This window comes from Seriola dumerili, unplaced genomic scaffold, assembly GCF_002260705.1.
Source record: "Seriola dumerili isolate Sdu_G_001 unplaced genomic scaffold, Sdu_1.0 BDQW01000088.1, whole genome shotgun sequence".
In the NCBI taxonomy this organism is placed as follows: Eukaryota; Metazoa; Chordata; class Actinopteri; order Carangiformes; family Carangidae; genus Seriola; species Seriola dumerili.
Genome location: NW_019174343.1, coordinates 12005895 through 12027201, shown reverse-complemented (window position 1 = coordinate 12027201; position 21307 = coordinate 12005895). Strand labels below are relative to the sequence as shown.

At 40.1% G+C, this 21307-nt stretch overlaps 3 protein-coding genes across 5 annotated transcripts; 2 read left to right on the top strand and 1 right to left on the bottom strand.

Annotated features, from left to right (window-relative positions):
- Positions 1-35: 35 nt before the first annotated feature.
- Positions 36-6459, bottom strand: phf13 (PHD finger protein 13). Its single transcript, XM_022744766.1, has 5 exons — positions 6080-6459; positions 5103-5204; positions 3094-3273; positions 2579-2999; positions 36-2485 (listed from the first exon to the last, which is right to left on the bottom strand). Exons 1-5 carry the CDS (start codon positions 6122-6124, stop codon positions 2253-2255), a joined length of 981 nt encoding a protein of 326 aa, XP_022600487.1. The 5' UTR covers positions 6125-6459; the 3' UTR covers positions 36-2252.
- A 1503-nt stretch (positions 6460-7962) lies between these two features.
- On the top strand, positions 7963-13778 carry LOC111221729. Of its 3 annotated transcripts, none has more exons than XM_022745252.1 (4): positions 7963-8202; positions 9452-9900; positions 10713-10756; positions 10850-13778. In XM_022745252.1, the coding sequence occupies exons 1-4, from the start codon at positions 8025-8027 to the stop codon at positions 11829-11831; spliced, it is 1653 nt and encodes a 550-aa protein (XP_022600973.1). In that variant the 5' UTR covers positions 7963-8024; the 3' UTR covers positions 11832-13778. The 3 variants fall into 3 exon arrangements, with proteins under 3 accessions (XP_022600973.1, XP_022600975.1, XP_022600974.1); XM_022745254.1 differs by lacking the exon at positions 7963-8202 and adding an exon at positions 8966-9031; XM_022745253.1 differs by lacking the exons at positions 7963-8202; positions 10713-10756 and having other exon boundaries at positions 9835-9900.
- An 804-nt stretch (positions 13779-14582) lies between these two features.
- LOC111221780 (heme transporter hrg1-A-like) lies at positions 14583-21035 on the top strand. The gene is made up of 3 exons (XM_022745333.1): positions 14583-15014; positions 17718-17885; positions 19767-21035. The coding sequence occupies exons 1-3, from the start codon at positions 14885-14887 to the stop codon at positions 19901-19903; spliced, it is 435 nt and encodes a 144-aa protein (XP_022601054.1). The 5' UTR covers positions 14583-14884; the 3' UTR covers positions 19904-21035.
- Positions 21036-21307: the final 272 nt, after the last annotated feature.

Sequence of the window (21307 nt, the reverse complement as noted above, 5' to 3'; positions counted from 1 at the left end):
GACAAAAAGCAACAAGTTAAAATGGTAACTCTTTATTTACAATAGTTTACAATAGTTTCACAGAAACAGTTTGCACCACAGTACAGACAACGCTTTCTCAATAAGGGGATAGGACAACCCAGGATCGGAATACACGAGCTGTATCACAATGAGCATTGTTAACATTAATTACACTGATGTCTTTAAGACGCAGACTAACGTTAGGAATTTGTACCTGAAGGTGTCTTCAGGTTCTCTTCAGGTTCTCTTCAAGACATTAACATCCTGAGAAACAGCAAATGATTTTAGGTCTTAAAACGTCTTAAAAACATCACGACCTGGGGGATTGCTGAGTACGAACCAGTTAGCCAACATTTGTGTAGAACAATAGCAGAACACAGAGTGCAGAGATGAGCTTAACCATTTGACACTCTTGGAAAGTCTTGTGTTCCTTACAAACCTAACATTCATTGTGTGTGTTAGTCGTTCCCTGGTCAAGTCATTGATTCTGCATTGTAAAACCCCATCCTGGACTAATATCCAAGGTTCCGAGTCTAAAATCTGTCACTCTACAGTATGGCTTTTGTATAATCAGAAACAACATGTAGCCTACACAGACAGGCCCAACAGCAGATGGCACATGAATAACAAAGCTTAAAATCTTTTATCCAAATTGCAGCAAGGTTTAAGAAAAAAGTGAAAAAGTGAAAAAACATTTTTTTTCCCATTAAACCTCCGGCACATGGAAGTAACTGAATACTGCTGTGAAAACATTAGCGAGAGGTGATAAGAGACTGAGATCTGTTCTTCTGATCTGACCCTTCAGAGACAAACAAAACAAACCGACCTTGCCCACAGTACTTTGCAGATATCCATTTCTCAATCTTACAAAAACCAAAAATTATGGGGCTTGGTTGAGACAACTCATAGCAGCTCATGCAACACCTTCACACAGTGTTAGCCATTCAAACAAACACACACTCACATGCATAATTTTAACTGGACTCTTGAGTGAATCTCTAACAATTCTTCCAGTTAAGATAGCTTTTTTTCTGTTGATACTCAAACAGGACGGCCACTGGAGTTCCCTTCTCTAAATATATTTGTCTCTGAAAACTTTGCCTTGAGCATGAAACAGCTGAAAACTAAGGAAACTTTAAATAACGGTTTGTATAATAAAAGTATTTGTGAACAATACAACTCTCCAACTTTGTCATGAAATAAATCAAAATCATGCTGACCACAGGCAACAGAAAACACCTTTACTGGAAACGGTCATGTTGTCCTAATCTTATCAATTATCTGGGGGTTTTTAAACTGCAAACAATATTCTTTATTGTGAAAGAACTTCTGGTGAAATAATAACTCTCTTTGAAGATTTCTGAGAAACATAGGATATAAAAGTTCCACGTGTGGTCAAGTAACATCTTGATTCAGACGGGTGGCTGAGGCTGGAAGACAGCTTGTGAAATGAAAGGGAGAGGGACAAGCACTTGGTTCAGTTGTAAGGGCTTAAAGCCTCAATGATATTCTTTCACAGTGTCTTAGATAACAAAACAGACCAACAAGCAGATGAAGCAGATGCAGACTCTAGTCTCTTATCCTACATCTTTGTTCTATTGGATTATACCTCAGCTTAATACTATAGCACCATCTGAAGCAATTAACACAAGGTTTAACTTATTTCTCTTTTTTTCTTTTTCTTTTTTTTTTTTTTAAAACGGTTAATTGTATAACATTAATAGAGGCATCTTTGAGAAATCAAATCCAGTTTAATCAGAAAGACATACCTGTCCCTATAACAGAAAGGTCAGATGGTTTTAAAACTAAGAAAAAAGTGAAAAAGTGCAAACAGTCTTTCCCACAAATCCCAGCATGCACCATAGTGGGTGGCAGTTGTGAGGGGGTATTCTCTCTATATGGCAGTTCAAATGTTTCCAGTGTTCACGAGACACCAAGTCCCAACAGTAGCGGTTTGCTGCTATGTTAATGTCATCTACAGACAGACATCCATTCAGTGATTGCCTTACGCACAGAGTCTGTAGGGAAGCAGAAACAAACCTATGTAAATCTAAAATAGCACTCAAACTGTTTTCAAATGGAGTAAGGGCTTGGGATAGGTCCACCAAAGTGTTTATAGAAAATGTGGGTCATGGCTGACCATAAGGGACAGAGACTGAATGGTCCAAGACCTGAATTTGAGGAAGGGTCAGTCCAGCAGGTGGAGGAGAGGCAAAAGAGGAAGGGGTCAGGGTTCATGGTTCAACTTGGGGTCAGTCTAGCAGGTGCTTGCGCGGGCCTACGCGTGAGCGGTGGGAGCGGCGGGCATCTGGGGCTCCGTGTGTCTCTCGGCAGCTCTGGCACACATATGTCTCTGGCACGTGGCTCTTGCGGATCTTAGCGCACGACAGGTGGATCCAGGTGTTACATTTGTTACACTCAATCATGGCCCGGCCTGCAAAAGGCTTCATGCAGAAACATGTGACCAGGTCCCACGAATCGTCATCTGAGGAGACAAGAGAGAGAATCGACTGAGTCAAGTTTGGCCATTTTGTCAAACTTGTAACAAAGCAATATTCGGACCAAAACAAGACCTCACCTGAATCTACCATGATGTCCTCATCCTCTCCTGATCCATCCTCGTCTCTGAACACCACCTGTTTCCCCTGGCGGAACACTGTTCTGTTTCCTGAAAAGCCCTCCACCTTCTGTACCTTTACCACTCCTTCTTCAAGGTCTCGACCATCCCAGTATCTACGCTCCTCCTTGGGCTCTTCCTTGCAGGGGGAAGGGCTTGGCAGTCGCTCGGGGTGGAGGGGAATGCTGATATCATCCTCAGGCTCTTCTTTGATCGTTCGGCCACCAAAGGAGACAGGGTACTGCAGCTCTGGGACTGATGAGTGGGCCTGCTGAGCCTCACTTTCCTCACCAGCTTGATGCTCCCTCTCCTTTCTCCTCTTCTTCTTCTTCAGCTTGTCAGCTTTCCTGCGGTCGTCTGGGTGCAGGGTAGCAATTGTGTGCTGTAGAAGAGAAAAAAGGGTATGTACGTCAAAAGGGATGAAGATGAACATATAAAAAGGTGTGAGGGTGTGGTGAGACATCAATTCAACTCACATCTTTCTTGGTGTGACTGGACAGCGTGGCTCCTGGCTGTGGACGTTTCCTGCTCCTGTCCTGTGGGACCTTGGGAGGGCGCTGGGGGCAGGAGGCTGGGGGTCCTGGGGTCCAGCCATCACTGTCAGCTGTGCTGCCTGTACTGTTGGGTGGGCTGGAACTACTGCGCAGTGGAGAGTCCTGTAACAATAAATGGACAAGTAGGGGTCAATGAGTGAAGAAAAAAAAAACAAAAAAAAACAAAAAAAAAAAACAGCTCAGATTCAAAATGTGTATGACAATTCTTTGCAAACATTCATCTACTCAACAATAAGATGACGATAATCTATGATATTCCTGATTACCAATCAGTACATTGCCACTGGAACAAACATAGCCATGATATACTGTTTTAGTTTAAAGGCCTATACGTGGGTAAGGTGCAGCTTCAGGCTATTAAATTTAGCTGTCTATAGTTTTTTAACTGAATGAGTTTAACTGTGTCCTCAAAAAACTTAAGGAAGTGTCAAAAATTCCCTTGTATAACAATGTAACACAGCTGGTATTATAAATCAATTTCAAAGAGCCACCAGTAATGAGAGTGCAGGCACTGCTAAAGTACTGTCATGACAGCTTGAATGTCAGGCTGCACTATTACTATTGCATTTTTCAATTTCAATTTTGACCTCTATGAGCTACCATTCTTGCATGACTTCAATTATGTTGTATTTGCATTAGCAGGTTGATCTGAGGCACAGAACCCATCAGCAAGTATCAACAGATGACAAGACATTCTTACAACATATGACGAAATATGCACAGGAAGGGGGGTGGGCAGGGGCGGAAATGAAAACAAATGTAGCACGTGTTAGAGAAAAACAGAAGAGCAACATGGTGAAAGAAAAACCTTCGAAGGAACAACCACAACTAGAACAAAATGAGTCAGAATTTAGAAACCACTGTCGCTGATGGTGAGGAAAAGGAAGTTAATTTGTCAAACATAAGTTCTGACAAAAGAAATTGTATTCATACTGGAAAAAAGGGTTATCACATGTTATTGCCTGTTTTTGGTTTCAAAGGAAATTAAAGGTTTTTTTTTTTTTAAAAAAGCATGTACTATTCAAGTAATGTTTAGCCACAGTGCAGTAACACAACAAATTTCGATGAAGCTATCAAGGGTGTGACAACTTTACCAGAACATCCCTCCAACCTGGAGGGTCTTATCTGTGGGAGTTTAGAAGAGAAAAAAAATGGTGTAACAACAGACTGGATCCAACGCTGTAAAAGGAGTGTACAAAATAGTATTCTCACCATGTGAATTAACTGCTGTAGTCTGTTGTGTAAAACGAAAAATTAAGGTTAGTTCTTAGCAGAGGGTGTGTTGACACTGAAACAGACACTTGAAGCCAAAGAGACTACAGAGACAAAAGAATCTGTTTAAGATAATTTCATTGTCTGGATATCTCCCTCCCTGTCCTCAAACAGAAGATGCAATTCAATGAGCACAAGAAAACTCAATGTCTCACATCCAACTTGCTGAGTTGACAGATTTCAAGATTTAAGGATTTTACTCTACTGATTACATCCATGTGGTCTATAAATATCTGATCTGAGTTTTAACCATTAACTTTCTCTTCAATTCATCCATATAGTGGGCACAAAAAATTGTTTATTTATTGTCTTCATTAATTTACCACAAGCATCTTGATTTCATTGAACATAAGGTAGGCCTTTATGTTCTTTTTTTTTAATCCTTGATGGATTTTTAAAATTATGTTAATCACTGTATCGGTATCTTCATTTGATTTCGCTTTTAGTTTAGTTGTTTTTTTCTACTTTACCAAATGTTTATTTGACTTAAGTTTGTTCACATTAGGAAACGTGATGCAACACTGAGAAACAGTCCTCAGGATGGTAACACAGCTGATTAAGACGAGTGCATTCACTTAAAAAATACGCTAGTTAAACCCAAATTTACAGGTGCTAATGTGCAGATGAGTGTGCAGGCGCTGCCCGCGTCATTTACTCACCTCTTGGGGGTATGGGATGTAACCGGCATAGGCCAAGACAAAAGTGCAAAACTTGTTAAAGTCCTCTACTGTCCTCCTCCTCCTGTACGGCGGACTGAAACCCTGAAACACAGTCATGTCATTGAAACATGTTTTGCATCAAACCCAAACACATCCCGACATGGCGTTGACGTTAACGAGAGCTGATCGCCATACAACTATACTCTGCACACCGACACTCAGCGTTGGCTCACTGCGACGTAAACAAACGGAAAGAAACAATACAATAACATGTTGACTAACATGGGCTAAAGTTTAATTAACTGCATGGACATTTCTCTCTGGACTCGCCTGAGAACCTTCCTACCAACCCCCACCGATTAGCACCAACTAAAAACGACAGCTAATGTTAGCTAGGTCGGCTAGCAATAGACAGCAAATAAGTAACGCTACAGAGGCTAGCTGCTGGCTAGTGTCGGTGGAGTTCAGATGTCAAACAAAACTATGAAGCCACACATGAATTCGTATTACAGATTATCAAAGAGTCACGAAAGCGTCAGTATTATTATAGCCAATTCTTAGCTGGCAATAAAAGCGTATGTCGTGAATGTGAAGCTTAGTTAGCCAATGTTAATGTTAGCATGCTTCGCAATAATGAAGGAATGTTTTCTTTTCGATGAAATCGTAAGCTAACGCTAGCTTTAACCATGACATCACTCTTACAAAGTACCGTCTGAAGTAAGGTTAATGACTCATTTACACACAAAATGTCAAGTTTTAGTGGTGAAAGTTGGCCGTTTGATGCAAGCTTGTCCGAGTGTTTAACGTGTGTAACTTATCTAATTTCTGCAGCAGTAGCTAACATTAGTGAGCTAACGCTAACTAATCAGCAGCTGCTATACCGTGTGGTGACAGACCTCGGGCAAGTTGACGTCTGCTAACGTTGTTAGCCATGACTGCAAACTATTCACCGTCAAACAGTCACATAAAACACTTACCTCCGACTGAAATGCATGAGATGTCGATGGGTTTATGTCACCCATCTTTACTAGGCATCCGACCACCTGGCGTTTTGTCGATAACGTGACAGGCTACAGCAACGGGCTACTCGATGCCACCGTAAACACCGAGGTTACCTAGCTAACACCTAACGTTATAGCTAACGTTAACGTTACCTATGCTAAACTCGAAGCAACAGTCTTCACTCAGTTTACCACCAACGATAACATGACTTGGACCATCGCCCAGAACAACCAACAAGCGTTAGCCAGTTGTATCAAAGTTGTAAAACGTGCCTCCTGTTAACGTTACTACTATGTTTCCATCGACCTGTCCGATAACGTCTCCCTTTAATCCAGTTTACTGACTGCTGCTGGGGGAGCGGTTCACTTCGGCTGTCACCAGCTGCCTGCCCCCCTCTTCTTCTTCTCTTCCTCTGTTTCGTGTCTATGCCAGCTAGTGAACGAAACGATGCATTAACGCCCTCATTTGGTGTGTGGTGTGTGTCAGGATCGATTCCCTATGTTTCAAGACATAAAAATGCGAGTGATTTGAAAAAAAATATTTGTAACTAAGGTCAAACGTAAAAAATATGCAAAACAGGTTGTTAAAGGGAGGGTTACTATGAAATAGTAAAAATACATCTTCTCAATCAACGGAGCTCTTCCAGGATGCTGAAACAAAAGTAAATGCAAATTATCTCCCGAACTTTCATAGCAAAGTATCTCATTAATCATAAATTAATTTCTTTACAATTGGCCTTTTATGTGATGCTTTCCTATTTAAAATCTGTTGGGTCTCGAGAAACCATGTGGCAATCCTATCTCCCTGCGTCTTTTGTACATTTAATTTTATGGAACCATTGACCAAAGCTGGATTTACAACTGGTCAAAACCCTGAACTCCTCACATTCACTGTATGTCTTTTAGTTTCCTGTACAATTTGTTGGAGAACATCAGTCTATTTTCTTAAATTCTTAATTGTCGGTCACACTGTATTTTTTCCCCATTTAACTAATTTGGTGGTATCTGTAAAACACAACAGTCAGTGCAAACATATGAAATTCTGTTCTATATAGTGTGAAGTTTTAAAATCAAACATGGTCGACGCTTGGAATGATTGTATTTCAGATGATAAGTCACTTTGCCTACAGCCACTTCCAAAGAGCTCTTATCTTTAATCCACTTACGTAGTTAAACATAAAACTTGTTCTCTGTAGCCTATAAAATTAAAAGCTGTGATTAATTCTTTTCCCAATGTAAAAATAAAACTACTGATAACTGCAATTCCAACATGCTTTCCAGCACTCTTTAATGCATTGGTAAAAATAAGTAGAATAATTAATTTCTCTACATAGATTTGTTAGAAAAAATATTATAAAAAATTATGGTAGTTTAATGTGTTTTTTTCTCAGGTTGCAATATAATATGTTACTGTAAAATTCATTGGTATTTTTTCATATCAAATGCAAAATTTCACAGGCAAAATGTCTTTAAATCTGGTCTGAAGTTGGAGTCTTTGTCAATATAAGAAAGAGAAACATGATCATGATCAACATAATCAAAAAAAAATTGGATGATTACCTTTTGTATCTTAACTCTGCACTTGTTTTTATTCATTTACTATTTTGCCAAATAAATGTTTAATTAATATATGATATGGTAATGTGCTATTGAGGATCCTAGAAGTCATGGTCGGCTAATTTCCCATGACTTAGATGCAAATTCAGCTTCAGTATATGTGAATTGCCGACTGTCATGCAGGGGGCGCTAATGTAATGAATTGGATGCCAACCGTCTGAATACCAACGAAGAAGATTTTCCCGACGGAAGTCTCCTTTCTCGTGTTCCGGTAATTGTGAGTTTTCAAGGCTGTCCGCGGGTCTCTCGCTACAGCTTGAGAGTGAAACTCAGAAATATTTTCAATATAAGTTTCGTGTTCAACATGTCGAACACCAGACTGCAGACTTTTCGGAGCTTTTTAACGGAGCGGTTTACCACTGCGGCTGTGGAGATATTTGGAGAAGTTGAGACTATTGTGGAGGCGTATTATGAGGAAAACAAACGTCTGAGGAACATACTGCACATGGTGCTCCACCCCGAGATAAAGTTACCGAGGATAGGTCAGTCACTTTAGTTCAACTTACACAGTTCAGCTGAGCAACGTAAGCCGCTATAACGTAACTCTAATTATTGAGTCACAGCAATACGAAGTTTATGTGTTTCTGCGTCGACCTGTAAAAGAGTTGGCTGGAGTACGCAGAGCAATGTAAACAATATGAAGTTATCGTGAGCAGTCTAAATCTAACAGTTTTGTTCTGCTGTATGTCTGCTCTACTTAGGCCTACGTTATATTTTTGAGAGGAGTAATAGTTATTTGTGAGTTATGAATTCACAACAGTCTAATGGGTGCATTTATACACTCAGGTGTCAGTTTATTAGGAACACCCAGCCAGAACTAATAGTCTAATACAAAAGTAATAAATCCTCCTTCGCGAAGGTTTCAATGTGCAGCTTTTGTTGAAACTGTATGGAAGTGGTGCCAATCATTTTTAAGGCTGTAGTTTGTGGTGCTGTTGAACTACATTGTATTATGTAGACATGAGTTCCCATTATTTTGTCCACTCCATTAGAATGAACGAGGGTAGGCTAAACAACACACACCTCATTGTATAACGCAATGCAGCTCAATAGCACCATAATCTACATCCTCCAAAAACAACATACACGTGAATCAAAACTTGTTTAACACAGTTTAGTCAAAAACTGAACATTATAACCTTCAACGTAGAATTTATTGCAGGACTGGTGTATTAGATGGCATTAGTTTTAGCTAGGTGTTCCTAATAACCTATTTTGTGGTATAGATTTGTGCTATGATCTTGAACTCCAGACGTTGTGTAACCCCAGCAGTAAATGTAACTAAATACTGTACCAAACTACAGTTTAGAGGTAATTGTACTCCACTTGGTTACTTCTGCTTTATGTTTGTATGTACAGTGTCATCCCAAAGTGTAATAATTATATTTATGTCAGAGGGAAATGAATGTTTCCTGCTACTTTGCAGTATTACAATTTGCATACAAAAGTCATAGAACTACCCTACAGAATGGAGTAGTTAAAATAGGCCTTGCCCTGATCTGCCACTAAATTAAAATGTTGCTTATACATTATGTCAATGCATCTGTGACAGTGATAATTTTTCATAAACATGGAAAGTCCATTTTTCTTCTGTCCACTAACTTTGTTTTCTGGTGTATAAAAGAATTGCATCTAAAATAATTGCTGTATCTACAGGCTCCTTACACCTAAAGTGAAGTAAGAGATGTATAGTTAGTAAATGTTGGTGTTTTTCTTCCTTCCCTGTGGTAGATGAAAGTCAATGCTCCAGAATAACCACAGATGTAAGAGAGCAGCCCCCTAAGTTGAATACTGCAGTAGACCTGGAAATATCAGAACCGCTGCCAAAAAAACCTAAAGAAGAGCAAATTGAATGTGATATAAGTTTAGGATCACAACAACAAGAACAACAAGAAGACATGGGGGAAGTCCATAACACATTTAACCCAGGCTGTGTGAAAGATGACCCGGATGAAGAAGACACAAACATTCCCTGCACTGCTAACTTGTTCTGCATTCAAGTGGTGGAGTACACCCCCAACTCTTCAGCCACTCTCTCAGCCGATGAAGCAAATGATGAACACGACGACAATTCCTCATTGGGCTCAGATGCAGTCACAGATGACCCACAGCCATTCAAAAGTGAAGAAAGTGCAAGTGAAAACTGGGAAACACAAAAACATGAAACGTCACAGACAAGGGTAAGCTTGACAAAAGGCCTCAGAACCCAACAGATCTAAAGCATTTGATGAATAAACCTTTCACTGTGACAGGCTGGAGAAGCTTTGTAATGTAATGACAAAACATGTTAATGTACTATATGCCTTTTGTTTAATGTAGCATCACACAACAACAGATTGATTATCAATTAACAGTTGATTCATTCACTTTATCTAGCAAATATTCTGTAGTAACCTCAGAAATGTGAAGAGTTGTTTGCTTTTTTCCTACCCCAAGTGCATGTATATAGTTTGTTTCAGCTGTGTCTGGGGAAAATGTGGACATTTTTAGTGCAAGTCTCCAGCCATGGGAAAGGGTAAATTAAATACTGGATCACATTTTCAGTGTATAATTTGATAATCACTTCCAGAGGTTATTCTGAACCCACACAGTTAAGTCAGTATTTGTACCTTAATACCTTAAATTTACATCAGCTGTTCTCAAACCAAGAAATCCAGATTTGCCCCTTCTGGTTCACTTAAACGTAACTTTTAATTCGGTTTAACTTGAGGTTTTTTCCTTGAACTCTTCCCAGCCTGAGTCAAATGAGCTGAACTTTTACTCAGTCAAATGCGACTCCCACAACAAGATGCATATATAGTAGTTTCTGGGTCGGAGGATGTCCTGGAAATATGCAGGAAAATTATAAAATAAAAACAGTGGAAAAACATCTTGATGCCTTTAAGGATTTGTGCAGAATGTTTTATTCACATTGCAAGCCTGGTTTGTTTTTAACAGTTGAAGCATGAATAATTAGTTTTTTTCTTTTCTTGGGTGGGAATCAAAATACAAGAAGTCAAGGCAGTCCCTGCAGAAAACCATGCTAGAATTACCAAGGTAAGAATAGGGAATCTCTGAATGACTACATTTTTTTGAGGCAGTGCTACCCATTTGTTTGCATAGCTAATAATATTCATCTGTTTCATACAGGATGATGGCCTACAAATCTTCAATTGTTGCACCACCTGACAGTCAGTCCTTTTTGGCAAGGTTCACTGAAGCCTTTAAGGATGTCCCAGATGACCGGAAACCACTGATAACCAAAATGGGCCTGACAGCAGAAGTGGAATTGGTGGACTGTGCTTTTGGTAAAGTCCCTAAAGGTTGCCCCCTGTCCTACCAGTACCCTGTACCATCAAGTAAGGATTACAAGACTTATGACAACGCTCCTCCCCGACCGCTGCTTCCCCTGTCTTATCACAAACTGGTGCCAGTGTCGGCTCTTCCTACACTCAGTGCCAAGGAGCAGGAACATGTGAACGTCATGCAGATCACCTGGGAGGAAGCACACAGTATGGAGCACTCCACACGTGGATGCAAGGAGTCCGTGGAGGAGCTGCGGAAACTGCGCTTGACCAGCCGTTTCAGGCAGATCTGCAAACTTAAACCAGGACAGAGCCACGCAGAGCACCTGATATTAAAGATGCGGAACGGATTATCCAGGTGCAAGACGGCACAGATAGAAGAGGAAACGAAGAGTGAAGCACTTCGGGAATACTGTCAGCATCTGTGTGTCAACTGGTCCCCCTGTGGCTTGGTTGTCAACCCGGATGCTCCATGGTTGGGGGCGCTGCCTGACGGGCTGGTGTACGACCCCAAGGAGATTCCCAGTTTCGGGATGGTGCATATCAAATGTGTCAGTTTTCAAAGCTTCATTGACTGCGGGTTCCTCACCTACCAGGACGGAGCCTTGAAACTGAGAACAACCAGCTCTCACTACTGGCACATTCAAGGAGAGATGATGGTGACAGGCATGTCATGGTGTGATCTCTGTGTCATCTCCAGAGAAGACATTCTGGTTCAACGCATCTACCGGAACAATGCTATCATCAAGGTCATGATGAAGAAGTTGCAGGACTTCTTTTTCCGTTACTACCTGCCAAGTCTGTTTCACACCGGTGTTACAGCTTGAGTGCTTGGGGCATCGTCACACTGCTGTCATACACACATGTTCTTCCCCTCAGGTGGTTGCTTGTGAGTTTTAACAGATTGCAGATGACTTAAATGTAGTATATTTTCTGACCACTAATGTTCTACTGGCATTATTAAATATGTAACTTTTATTATTAGTTCGATGGAGTCTAGTCAAGAGTAAGTTTTAGAAATGCAATGATCAGTCGGCTGGCGATCGGAATATCAGATCAGATATCCTATCCTGTGATGGTCAAATTTACACTAATGCACGGCACGACGGTTCCTGCACAAAATGGCACAAACACCGCTACGTCATCAGCGTGGAAGTTTTTCACTGTGAGTGAAGACGACACAAAACCTCTCAATTTTTAATACCTGGAATACTGAATTAAGTTGTAGAGGAACAAACATGAAAACATTCGCAACAACAAAGTTAGGTAGACACACCATCACGCCACTGACACTAGCAAAGGCAAAATGGCTAAAACTACTGTCACACCGCATACCTCAGCCTCGCATGGCGGCTACCTAGCTGCTGCGGCTTGTAAGCATGTGTGTCCACACCGCCAGCATTGCTGCCATGCTTTTGATGATGGTCGTCAATAATAATAATCAAACATTTTTATGAGTGGTTTGAAAAGTGAAGAACTGTAACCAGTCATATGATTGTTGTTTTCCCTTGTTTAGACAGCGCGCGAGAGAGAGAGCGCCCGTCACCTTGTTATTTAATGATTAACATACAATTGAAGTGTCCAGCAAAGAAAAGTTAAGAAAAGTTGTTAATTATAGACTTTAAAAATGTAGATAATAAATAATAATAAAGACTGAGTTAGTCAGGCTTTTTTTTTTTTAAATCAGATATCGAAGACTGTGAAACGTGGCCCACCACAACTTCCCAGCGCCCAAGTTCAGATTGATGACGTCTGAAGGTATTCACTTTATCATCAGATAGCAGAAAACACACATTTGTGGAGCTGGGGCAAGGGAAAATTTCTCCTCAAGCAGTGACTTCAATGATTAATCTACAAATAAAGTTGTTTCTGATTCGTTTTTCATGTAGATCGATTGCACTAATTGTTTCACTGGGCATTCCTTTGGTGATGCTGGTTGGATTTTGTTCGATCACTGTTCACTGGGGCTGGAACTACTTTAGGTTCAAGTGTTGACACGAATGGGAAATTTCAAGTGACTATTAAAGCAGAACAAATGCTAAATCCATTGATAATATTTCTGTAGTTCTGAATCAGAGCATGACTATGCAGAAGGTTTGAATGCTCAGAAATAAAGATTCTTATATCTAACCACATAAGGTCTGTGTCAGTTGTTTGAAATGGTCCACTAGTGTCTTGCTTAAGCCCAGTGTTCCTTTAGACCCTGATCCCTCTTTAAGAAATATACTTGTCATTGTTTTATCAACATGACGCTTCATTCAGTTTCTTAATTTTATAAACATGATTTTGAACTGATGACGTGTTTCAAAAATCTGCTGCAGAAAACAAAGCATCACTCCTGTTTGGAGCCGTAAAACATGGTTAAATACAACTAAATTTTAAATGCCATGTAATTGTCTCTGAGTTTGACAAAAGAAAGGAATATATTTTGTTGGTAGCCTATAAAACATGAAATATTTCCTTATTTGTTGTGCAATAAAAATGTTTTATGGTCATTGTCATATGGTCAAGAAAACATTGGTCCTAGCACCTTCATATCTTTCAGATTACCTGTCAGAGTATGTTCCAAACCATTCGCTTTAGTTGCTTAACGATGGTTTATTAAATATCCCAAAATGAACCGCACAAAGTTCAGTAAGCAGCTTTCCCGAAGCTGTGTACCAGAGTTACTCCCACCACATATTAGACTAGCAACCTCTGCTGATGTATTCAAGAAGCAGCTCAAAACTTATTTTTTATGGTCTTGCTTTTAATTAATTCAAACTTTACTTTGAACTTTGAGATTTTCTTTTATATTTCTTTATGGTTTTTATATCTTTAAATTGCTTTTAGAACTTTTATCTCCATGACCTTAAATGTTTTTATTTTTTCAGGATGTTATTGTCTTTTATTGCTTTAATGTGTCCTGTCTTTAAGTATCAGTCGTTTTGTTTTAATGCCTCTTCTTGTAAAGCCCTTTGAGCTGCATTTTATGTTATGATAGGTGCTATATAAATAAAGTTTATTATTTTTATCTTCTATCTTTTTTTCTGTATTTTGTCTTGCATTGCACGTAACCTCTGTATGTGGCAAAGGGAAGTTGTTGTTTTTTACACAAAATAAGACAACAACAAAACCAAAAGCCTGACTAGACAAAAACAACAATGTATCAGCCTATCATTAAAAAAAGCACATGGCAAAGAATAGCTGAATTAGACATCACATAACAGGGACCTCAATTAATTAGTGGGCAAACAAGGCAACTGTTGAGCAGTTACATCTGTCACAAATATCAGATGCACTAGAATCTTTTCTTGACTCTGAACTGAATCAGCTGCAGCCTAGCACAAAGGGAAATAAAGAAAAGTACTGGATGATTTGACAATTATTAGTTACTTTTACACAGTCAGCACTGTGGGATCCTAAACAATGAGGAGGTAAGGCCACAGACAGCAGAGGGTCGGTGTGGAGACAGTTACACTCTGCTCCTGCAGAGGGCGCTGTGTGGACTCACCGTGTCAGACAGTTGCAGCACTGAGCAGCTCTCTTTGGTTAATATCAGATGACGTAGAGTGATTGTGTTTTTTGCAGCTGGACCGAAAAAAAAGAAGAAACGCTTTGTCATGTTTCACACTAACCCGTGTGTGAATGTGTGTGTGTGTTTGACAACTACCATTAGTCAGCAGGACACACACATATAGTCACATTTCGTCCTGTGGGGTTTGCAGATTGACCGGATGCAGTTGTTTTGAAATTATCAGCTCGTTGCTCTCTCTCTGTCTCTCTCTCTCTCTCTCCCTCTCCCCCCTCTCTCTTACAAACACACACTCACACACACTCGGATCTCCTGTGTTCGTGTCTCCGCTTTTCCTCCACGCCACCTGTGTGTGTTTTTGTGATAATGGCTGTAAATAAAACCTACATCAGTATCGGCTACGCGTCGTTTGGTGTGCTCATGGGCTTCTCTGCTTTCCTGGTGTGGAACATCGTGTACAATCAGCCGTGGACTGCAGCCATGGGAGGACTGTCAGGTAAACACCGCCGCTGTCTGTCCGCAGCTGTTGTGTTGTCCTTTAACTCTACGTTATGTGTCCTGCCAATGTGCGTGTCTCTATTCCAGTCTGCCGATAGACAGCAGGGACCCCTCTCCTCAGGCTGAAGGCACCTTGTTTACTAAACCCACTGGCTGCAAACTGAGTCTGTACAGATCACAGTTCACACTTGTTGAAGGGCAGAAGTGACAACTGATCAACGCTGTCATACAGTCAAGTCAGATTATTTCTTCTTGAATATTAGACAAGTGTATCCTGTTGCAGATTTTACATTATTCTTGACAGGTTTTAGCTGGACATGTGTAAAATGGTGGTGGTGGTGGTGGTGGTGGTGGTGGGGGGGGGGTTTATACCTAAAATTACCATAAAAATAGCTTAAACGTTTTTTTTTATAAGTAATAAAAACAACAATATATGGTGCAGAAATATTGAAATGTAGGGTCCTAACTACGAATTGGGTGGGTTATTAAGGCAATTTTCTTCTTGGTTATAAAATGCTGTAAGAGAAATTATTTAAAACACAGTGTTTTGCTCGTTTTATATACAGTCAATCATACTTTATTTCTTTTAAACCATTCCTCAAAGCATGTGATATGTTACTGTTTAACATAGCTGAATTGTGTTCTCCCCACAGATGTCGATTCCTTTAAATTTTAAGTTTCTGCAAGAAGCATTTCATACTGTACTTAAATAAATAGAAACCACAGTTTAATTGGAGGGCATAAAAACACTTACAACTGAAGGGAAATGATTGGTATTAAACAGTACTGCACTAAAATGGCCATTGTATGATCCATTGAGTGAAGTGAGTGTGGCTCATACAGTATGAGTGTTGATTTTAATTGACAATTGGCACAGATTTGCAAATTTATCAATCCCGGTCTGTCGCCATAAAAAGATCGAATAGTTGGCTTTATGCACAGTTATGCAATGGGCTGTGTTAAGTGTAATATACACAGATATGACCTTTGAGCCACTGTTGGGGTTTGCAAGTTCATATCTTTAAACTCTGTACTCATCCGTTCACAGGATGTACTTTTATCAGTTTTAGTGCTTGTTAAACTCACCAGTTCAGGTCAGACTGAGTCGTCTGGGTTCTCTTGTGATTTTGATCAAAAGTGATGAGGTTTCATAAAATGACAAATGATCATATAGTAGGTTCAGAATTGTTTTTATTCTCTCACAACTACTAAGATCAGTGATTCACATACATGAAGTTAACGCCATCCTCTCACAAATTAGCAAAGAATATGAAATATTACTGAAACCTGAGAAGTGGACTCAGCCTGAAAGTTAGAGGCTGCATTTTCATTTGCACTGGCTGCAACCTGCTCCACGCCTGTGTTGTTGATACACTGCCGTAACAAGTGATGTTTTGATTGCATGATGGTGAATGGGGATGTGAATTACACATGTTCTTTCTGAAAATGGCAGTGTTCACTCGTCACTGCACAACCATGTTGCACCAAACGTTCACTCAAACACTGAGACTGAAGCAGAAGCTGCTGTCAGGTTGCTACAGTTGAGCTGCTTCTGTCACAGTTTCAGGCAAATCAGTTGGTGAAAAGCCGGCACAGCTTCACAATGCTGCGGCTGCTGGAAATTAGAAAAAGAAAAAAGGGGAACATGAAGAAAGAAGTGGGATTCATTGACTCAGCAATGGGCAACATGCTGTGTCATGATGTGTCTGTCGGTGAAAATGCACACTCACGTCTCGTGCCACCAAATGTTCATGATCATCCAAAACGCAGGTCAATGTCAACAATTATCGTCACCATTTGCCAAACATATGATCAGTTTTTAAATTGTTGTCCGAACTTCCAGGCTGCTGCCGGTTTCCATTCACTGCATGAAATTTAACTTGCGTCAGAGTGAACATTTACTGACGCTCGTGGAAAGACAGCTGTGAGCAGAGAGATTTTTGGAAAACCTTTTTCTTTTTGGTGCTCTCCAGAAACTGTGACCTCAATGAATTGAGAGTCAGCTGCTGGAAATCCCACATTCTCATGCAACAAGGTGATATTTAAGCTAAGAATGCACTGATCCCTGACACTGGATTGGTATCAGGGTCCGTACTGATCCTATGAAGTGGACTCGGTATCGGCCAGACACAACCCATCCCCATGAAATACAGATTCTTGGTCAGTGTCACAGTAAAATTCTGTATTTCTGCTCTCAGTTCCTGCTATCAATGACGCCACAAATAAAGATAATAAAAGTTCCACGCAATGAGGTATACAGATTTTGAATGTGGAGAAAAAGAAAGCACTTGTGTTGGCTCAGCAATCAGAACCTCCAGATATCCCTCAGTTATTGATCGGAATCTGTATTGGAAGAGACAAAGTCAGAACAGTGTGTCCTCAATTGAGGCTACATTGTTGCTTTCATGCCATCCACGTCTGCTCATTGTTTGACTTTAGGGTTTGTTGCCATGAAAGGATACAATAGCTTTTGAATGCAATGCTTTGAGTCTTCAGTACTTTCAGTCCCTCATTGCAACTGTAATACAATGCAACAATAACATGGACAAAAGTTTCTGGATGGGGATTTTGACAGTGTATTGAAATAGTGGCTGCCTGATGTGTTGAAAAAAAACAAACACATAAAACCAGCAGCAGCGTCTTCTGAATACAGCTTGTCCACTAAGACTCAATGTTATGTGTCCATGTGTTTGTTCCTCAGGTGTGCTGGCACTCTGGGCCCTGATCACTCACATCATGTACCTGCAGGACTACTGGAGGACCTGGCTGAGGGGCCTCAAGTTCTTCTTCTTCATTGGTGTCTTCTTCTCTCTGCTGGCAGTCATAGCCTTCATCGCCTTCCTGTCTATTGGCATCAGGAACAAAGAGTGTAAGTTCCTCTCCATCGCTTTCCTGTTTCACAAAATGTGGTGTGTGTGTGTGTGTGTGTGTGTGTGTGTGTGTGTGTGTGTGTGTGTGTGTGTGTACACTGTTCTTTACCAAACGTGTGGGAGAACTGGGTTCTGGTATAATCTCATCAGCTCCTGTTTGTCTCACGTATTAGAGGCTCTCCTAAGAAAGATCAAACACAGGAGATGAGAGTTGTACAGATGTTTCCTAATGTACTGTACCCAGTGTTAAACTTGTTTTGCATCAAAGTATTCAATACTGTGAATAGTCACAATAAACAGAAATGCAAAAGGGTAAAGGTCCAGTGTAAAGCAGACAACTAAGTAGAGTGTCCATTATTATTTCTACTTGACCTGCAGATTTCCTTCAATTCCCAGAATGCCCATTACCAACAATAATGAAAGGAGCAAGTTTCCCTAATTGAGAAAATGTTTGGAAGTGTCACATTTTCAAGGCTACAATCAAAGGAGAAATTATTATTTGTGTCTTAGTGACAAAGATATTTTCCCCGTTTATAAGTGTTGAACATCAGATCAAGACCACCCCTGTCCACATACTTTTGTGTAGTTTTTTGTTTTTCGTGGCTTGTACTGGCCCCCTTGGTTACAGTGAAGGGAACTCTTAAAGCTGCAGCAAACAAACATAGACAATAGACATGGTGTGCTTCAAACTTTGTGGCCATAATTTGAGGAAAGCCACTTCCTGTCTCCTTTCTCACAAAGGACAGAAATAGTTTTCCTGACTGTGGTGTGGAAGAACTTCACCGGCCTGCTCAGGTCCCTGATCTCAATCCCATCCAGCACTTTTTGGATGGAACAGCGATTGTGAGCCAGGGCTCATATTATCAAACTGCTAAAAGTGATATTTTGGACTTAAGCAAAAGATAAAAGTAAAAACACTGTTATGTCTACTCCCAAATTTGAAAATAAAGACAATTTTTCCAATTTCTTAGTGTTTTTAAATTTAAGAGAACTTCACTGGGGTCTCAAGTTGGTTAAGAGTGGATCATAGACACCTGCGGTACAAAGACAGATTGGACGACTCAGCTTCTTAGATATGTCCTGTTGTGAGTGGTTATGATGAATAATAATATGTTTGCTGAAGCAAAGACTGAAGAATAAACCGGCCATATTGTTCCTCAGCAGAAGAATTTATTTTCTGCTCCTCTTTGGTTTTCTGTTTGTTTCTATTTCAGCCAGTTAATTAAAATTTTCTCACCATTAATGGTCACAAATCATAAATTCTAAATATATTAGATTGTTGTATATTGCTACTGGGGATATTAAGGATAAATGAACTTAAAAATTCTAATCCCATACAGTATGTATTTGAGGAGTATCGCACTGTATCAGTGAGTAAAATTTAAGGACTTGTTTTTTAAAAAGACTGCCTAACATGACAGCTGGTAAATCCTTATCTCTGACTGATATCTCCTGCTCTGAGCATAGGTGTTATCAGACACTGGAGAGTTGCTCTCAAAGGTTACTCAGTTTGCTGTAAGTAGGAGGGGGAGTCTTATTCATCCCTCTCAGCAAATAACTTTTTTACTCCTAAGTTGAACTCTCTTAAGTCTGATTGTTAGAGGTTTGACAAAAACATCAATGTCCAACCTCAATAATGTTGTTGCGACTGGAGGGGAGTGAATCTCTGGAGGCAGGCTCCAACATCTTGTGGAAAGCCTGAACAGAGCAGTGGAAGCTGATTAACACTTTAGAATGAGACGTTAATGCAGGTTTAATGTCAGCATAGATCACAAGATCTTTGCGATGCTGTTTGCTGTGTTTTTGACCAGGTATGTGCATGAATATGAAAAATACACCACTCTGGTATGCTAATCTGTGTGTGTCTCCATCTCCCACAGCCCTGACTGACCCTCGGAGTCTCTACCTGTCCTGTGTGTGGAGCTTCATGAGCCTGAAGTGGTCCTTCGTGCTGGCCTTGTGCGCTCACCGCTACCGCAAAGAGTTTGCCGACATCAGTATCCTCAGTGACTTCTAAGGGGACTGAACAATCCCACAGTGACCATTCAGACTCTACAGTACACTCACTGTGCTGGCTTCCCAACCCGAGAGTGTCACAGTGTGGGAGAGAAGGAGGACACTTTAAGAGGAATCAGGGGAGAGTTTGAAATACTTTGTGTTGTGGATGAACACCATTGTCTCCCCCACGAAACCTCTTCTGTTTTACGTGTGCAGGATTTGTTGTTGACTCGGCCGATTTACAGACAAATCCTGCCCTGTTTTATATGATAGATTTTATTCTCTTACATTTTCACTTCCTCAGCATCTTGCTTAGTCATGCGTCTGCACAATTTCTTCATGACAAAATAAATCCAGAATATGGTCTATTTCTTACCATGACACAGTGAAGCGAACTGTTGTTTCAACACACTCCCCAGTGGTAGTTATCAGTTGCAGTTACATACTGTAGCCACTAGAGGGAATCACTCTTCCAACAATTAAAACACATGCACAGTACATGTGTAGTGCTTCACATCCCAACTTTGTCATATTACATCTATGTATTTTCTTTATTGTTTTTTTCTGTATCAGTGAATGATAAAATAACCTTACAGCAGACATGTTTCCATCACAAGTTGCACATACAAATGATGAAATGTGAATATCACAGTGGTGAATACAATGCTTTAATGTTGATGCGCTGCTTTAACACAGTGTGTCAGGGTCTTGCAAACAGGGCAGGTCCCCCAAAATCCTGCAACATCAAAGTGAATGCGTTCATGTGCAATTCTAAATAAGCACCACATGTCCTGTTCAATACACTTCTGAACTTTAAAGAGGCATTTTTAATGTAAAGAATGATTTTTGTATTATTTTTTATCAGTATGAGTAAAAACACTCAAAGAAAGTGACAACATTAGATCTCATAAGTGTGAAGACGGCCCTCAGTTGGGGCTTCACAACAGCAGTGATGTCACTAATGTGCATGCTCAAGTATTCATGTTGTTTAATGATACATCGTCTTCGTCAAAATCATTTAGGTTGTTGCTTACTGAGATTATTTTACTGTATTTCTTTAGCCCGTGTATCACTTGACTGAATGTAGGAGTGTGTGTTTGTATAGGAGTGTGTGTGAGAATCATGTTAATAAAATGTGTTTTTTTTTGACATCCCCTGTGCACTGGTGTGTTTCTGCAGTGAAATCTTAAAATAGACATGGTAGTGGCTAAAAACTGTTCCTCTTTTATAAGAAGGAATGTGTCGACAACTTTTACAGTTTCTGTTCCTTTAAAACATTTAATTCCTCTCTATAAAAGGAAATGCAACAACAAAAAAAATATTAGTTATTATTTTCATCATAAGGCTTGTGACTTCCATGTAACACAAGAAAGTGTCACAGAAGCAGATTGAAGGTGCTACACATTCTTCTTCCTTCTAAGCC

What these genes read in the sequence shown, in the direction of transcription:
- phf13 (XM_022744766.1), bottom strand. Translation starts at nt 6,124, where the DNA reads ATGGGTGACATAAACCCATCGACATCTCATGCATTTCAGTCGGAG. An exon ending in CTCATGCATTTCAGTCGGAG is followed by an intron (nt 5,205 to 6,079) that starts GTAAGTGTTTTA and finishes ACTGTGTTTCAG; the next exon opens with GGTTTCAGTCCGCCGTACAG. An exon ending in CCAGTCACACCAAGAAAGAT is followed by an intron (nt 3,000 to 3,093) that starts GTGAGTTGAATT and finishes TCTCTTCTACAG; the next exon opens with CACACAATTGCTACCCTGCA.
- LOC111221780 (XM_022745333.1), top strand. Translation starts at nt 14,885, where the DNA reads ATGGCTGTAAATAAAACCTACATCAGTATCGGCTACGCGTCGTTTGGT. An exon ending in AGCCATGGGAGGACTGTCAG is followed by an intron (nt 15,015 to 17,717) that starts GTAAACACCGCC and finishes TTTGTTCCTCAG; the next exon opens with GTGTGCTGGCACTCTGGGCC. An exon ending in TGGCATCAGGAACAAAGAGT is followed by an intron (nt 17,886 to 19,766) that starts GTAAGTTCCTCT and finishes CATCTCCCACAG; the next exon opens with CCCTGACTGACCCTCGGAGT.
- LOC111221729 (XM_022745252.1), top strand. Translation starts at nt 8,025, where the DNA reads ATGTCGAACACCAGACTGCAGACTTTTCGGAGCTTTTTAACGGAGCGG. An exon ending in GATAAAGTTACCGAGGATAG is followed by an intron (nt 8,203 to 9,451) that starts GTCAGTCACTTT and finishes TCCCTGTGGTAG; the next exon opens with ATGAAAGTCAATGCTCCAGA. An exon ending in ATGAAACGTCACAGACAAGG is followed by an intron (nt 9,901 to 10,712) that starts GTAAGCTTGACA and finishes TCAAAATACAAG; the next exon opens with AAGTCAAGGCAGTCCCTGCA.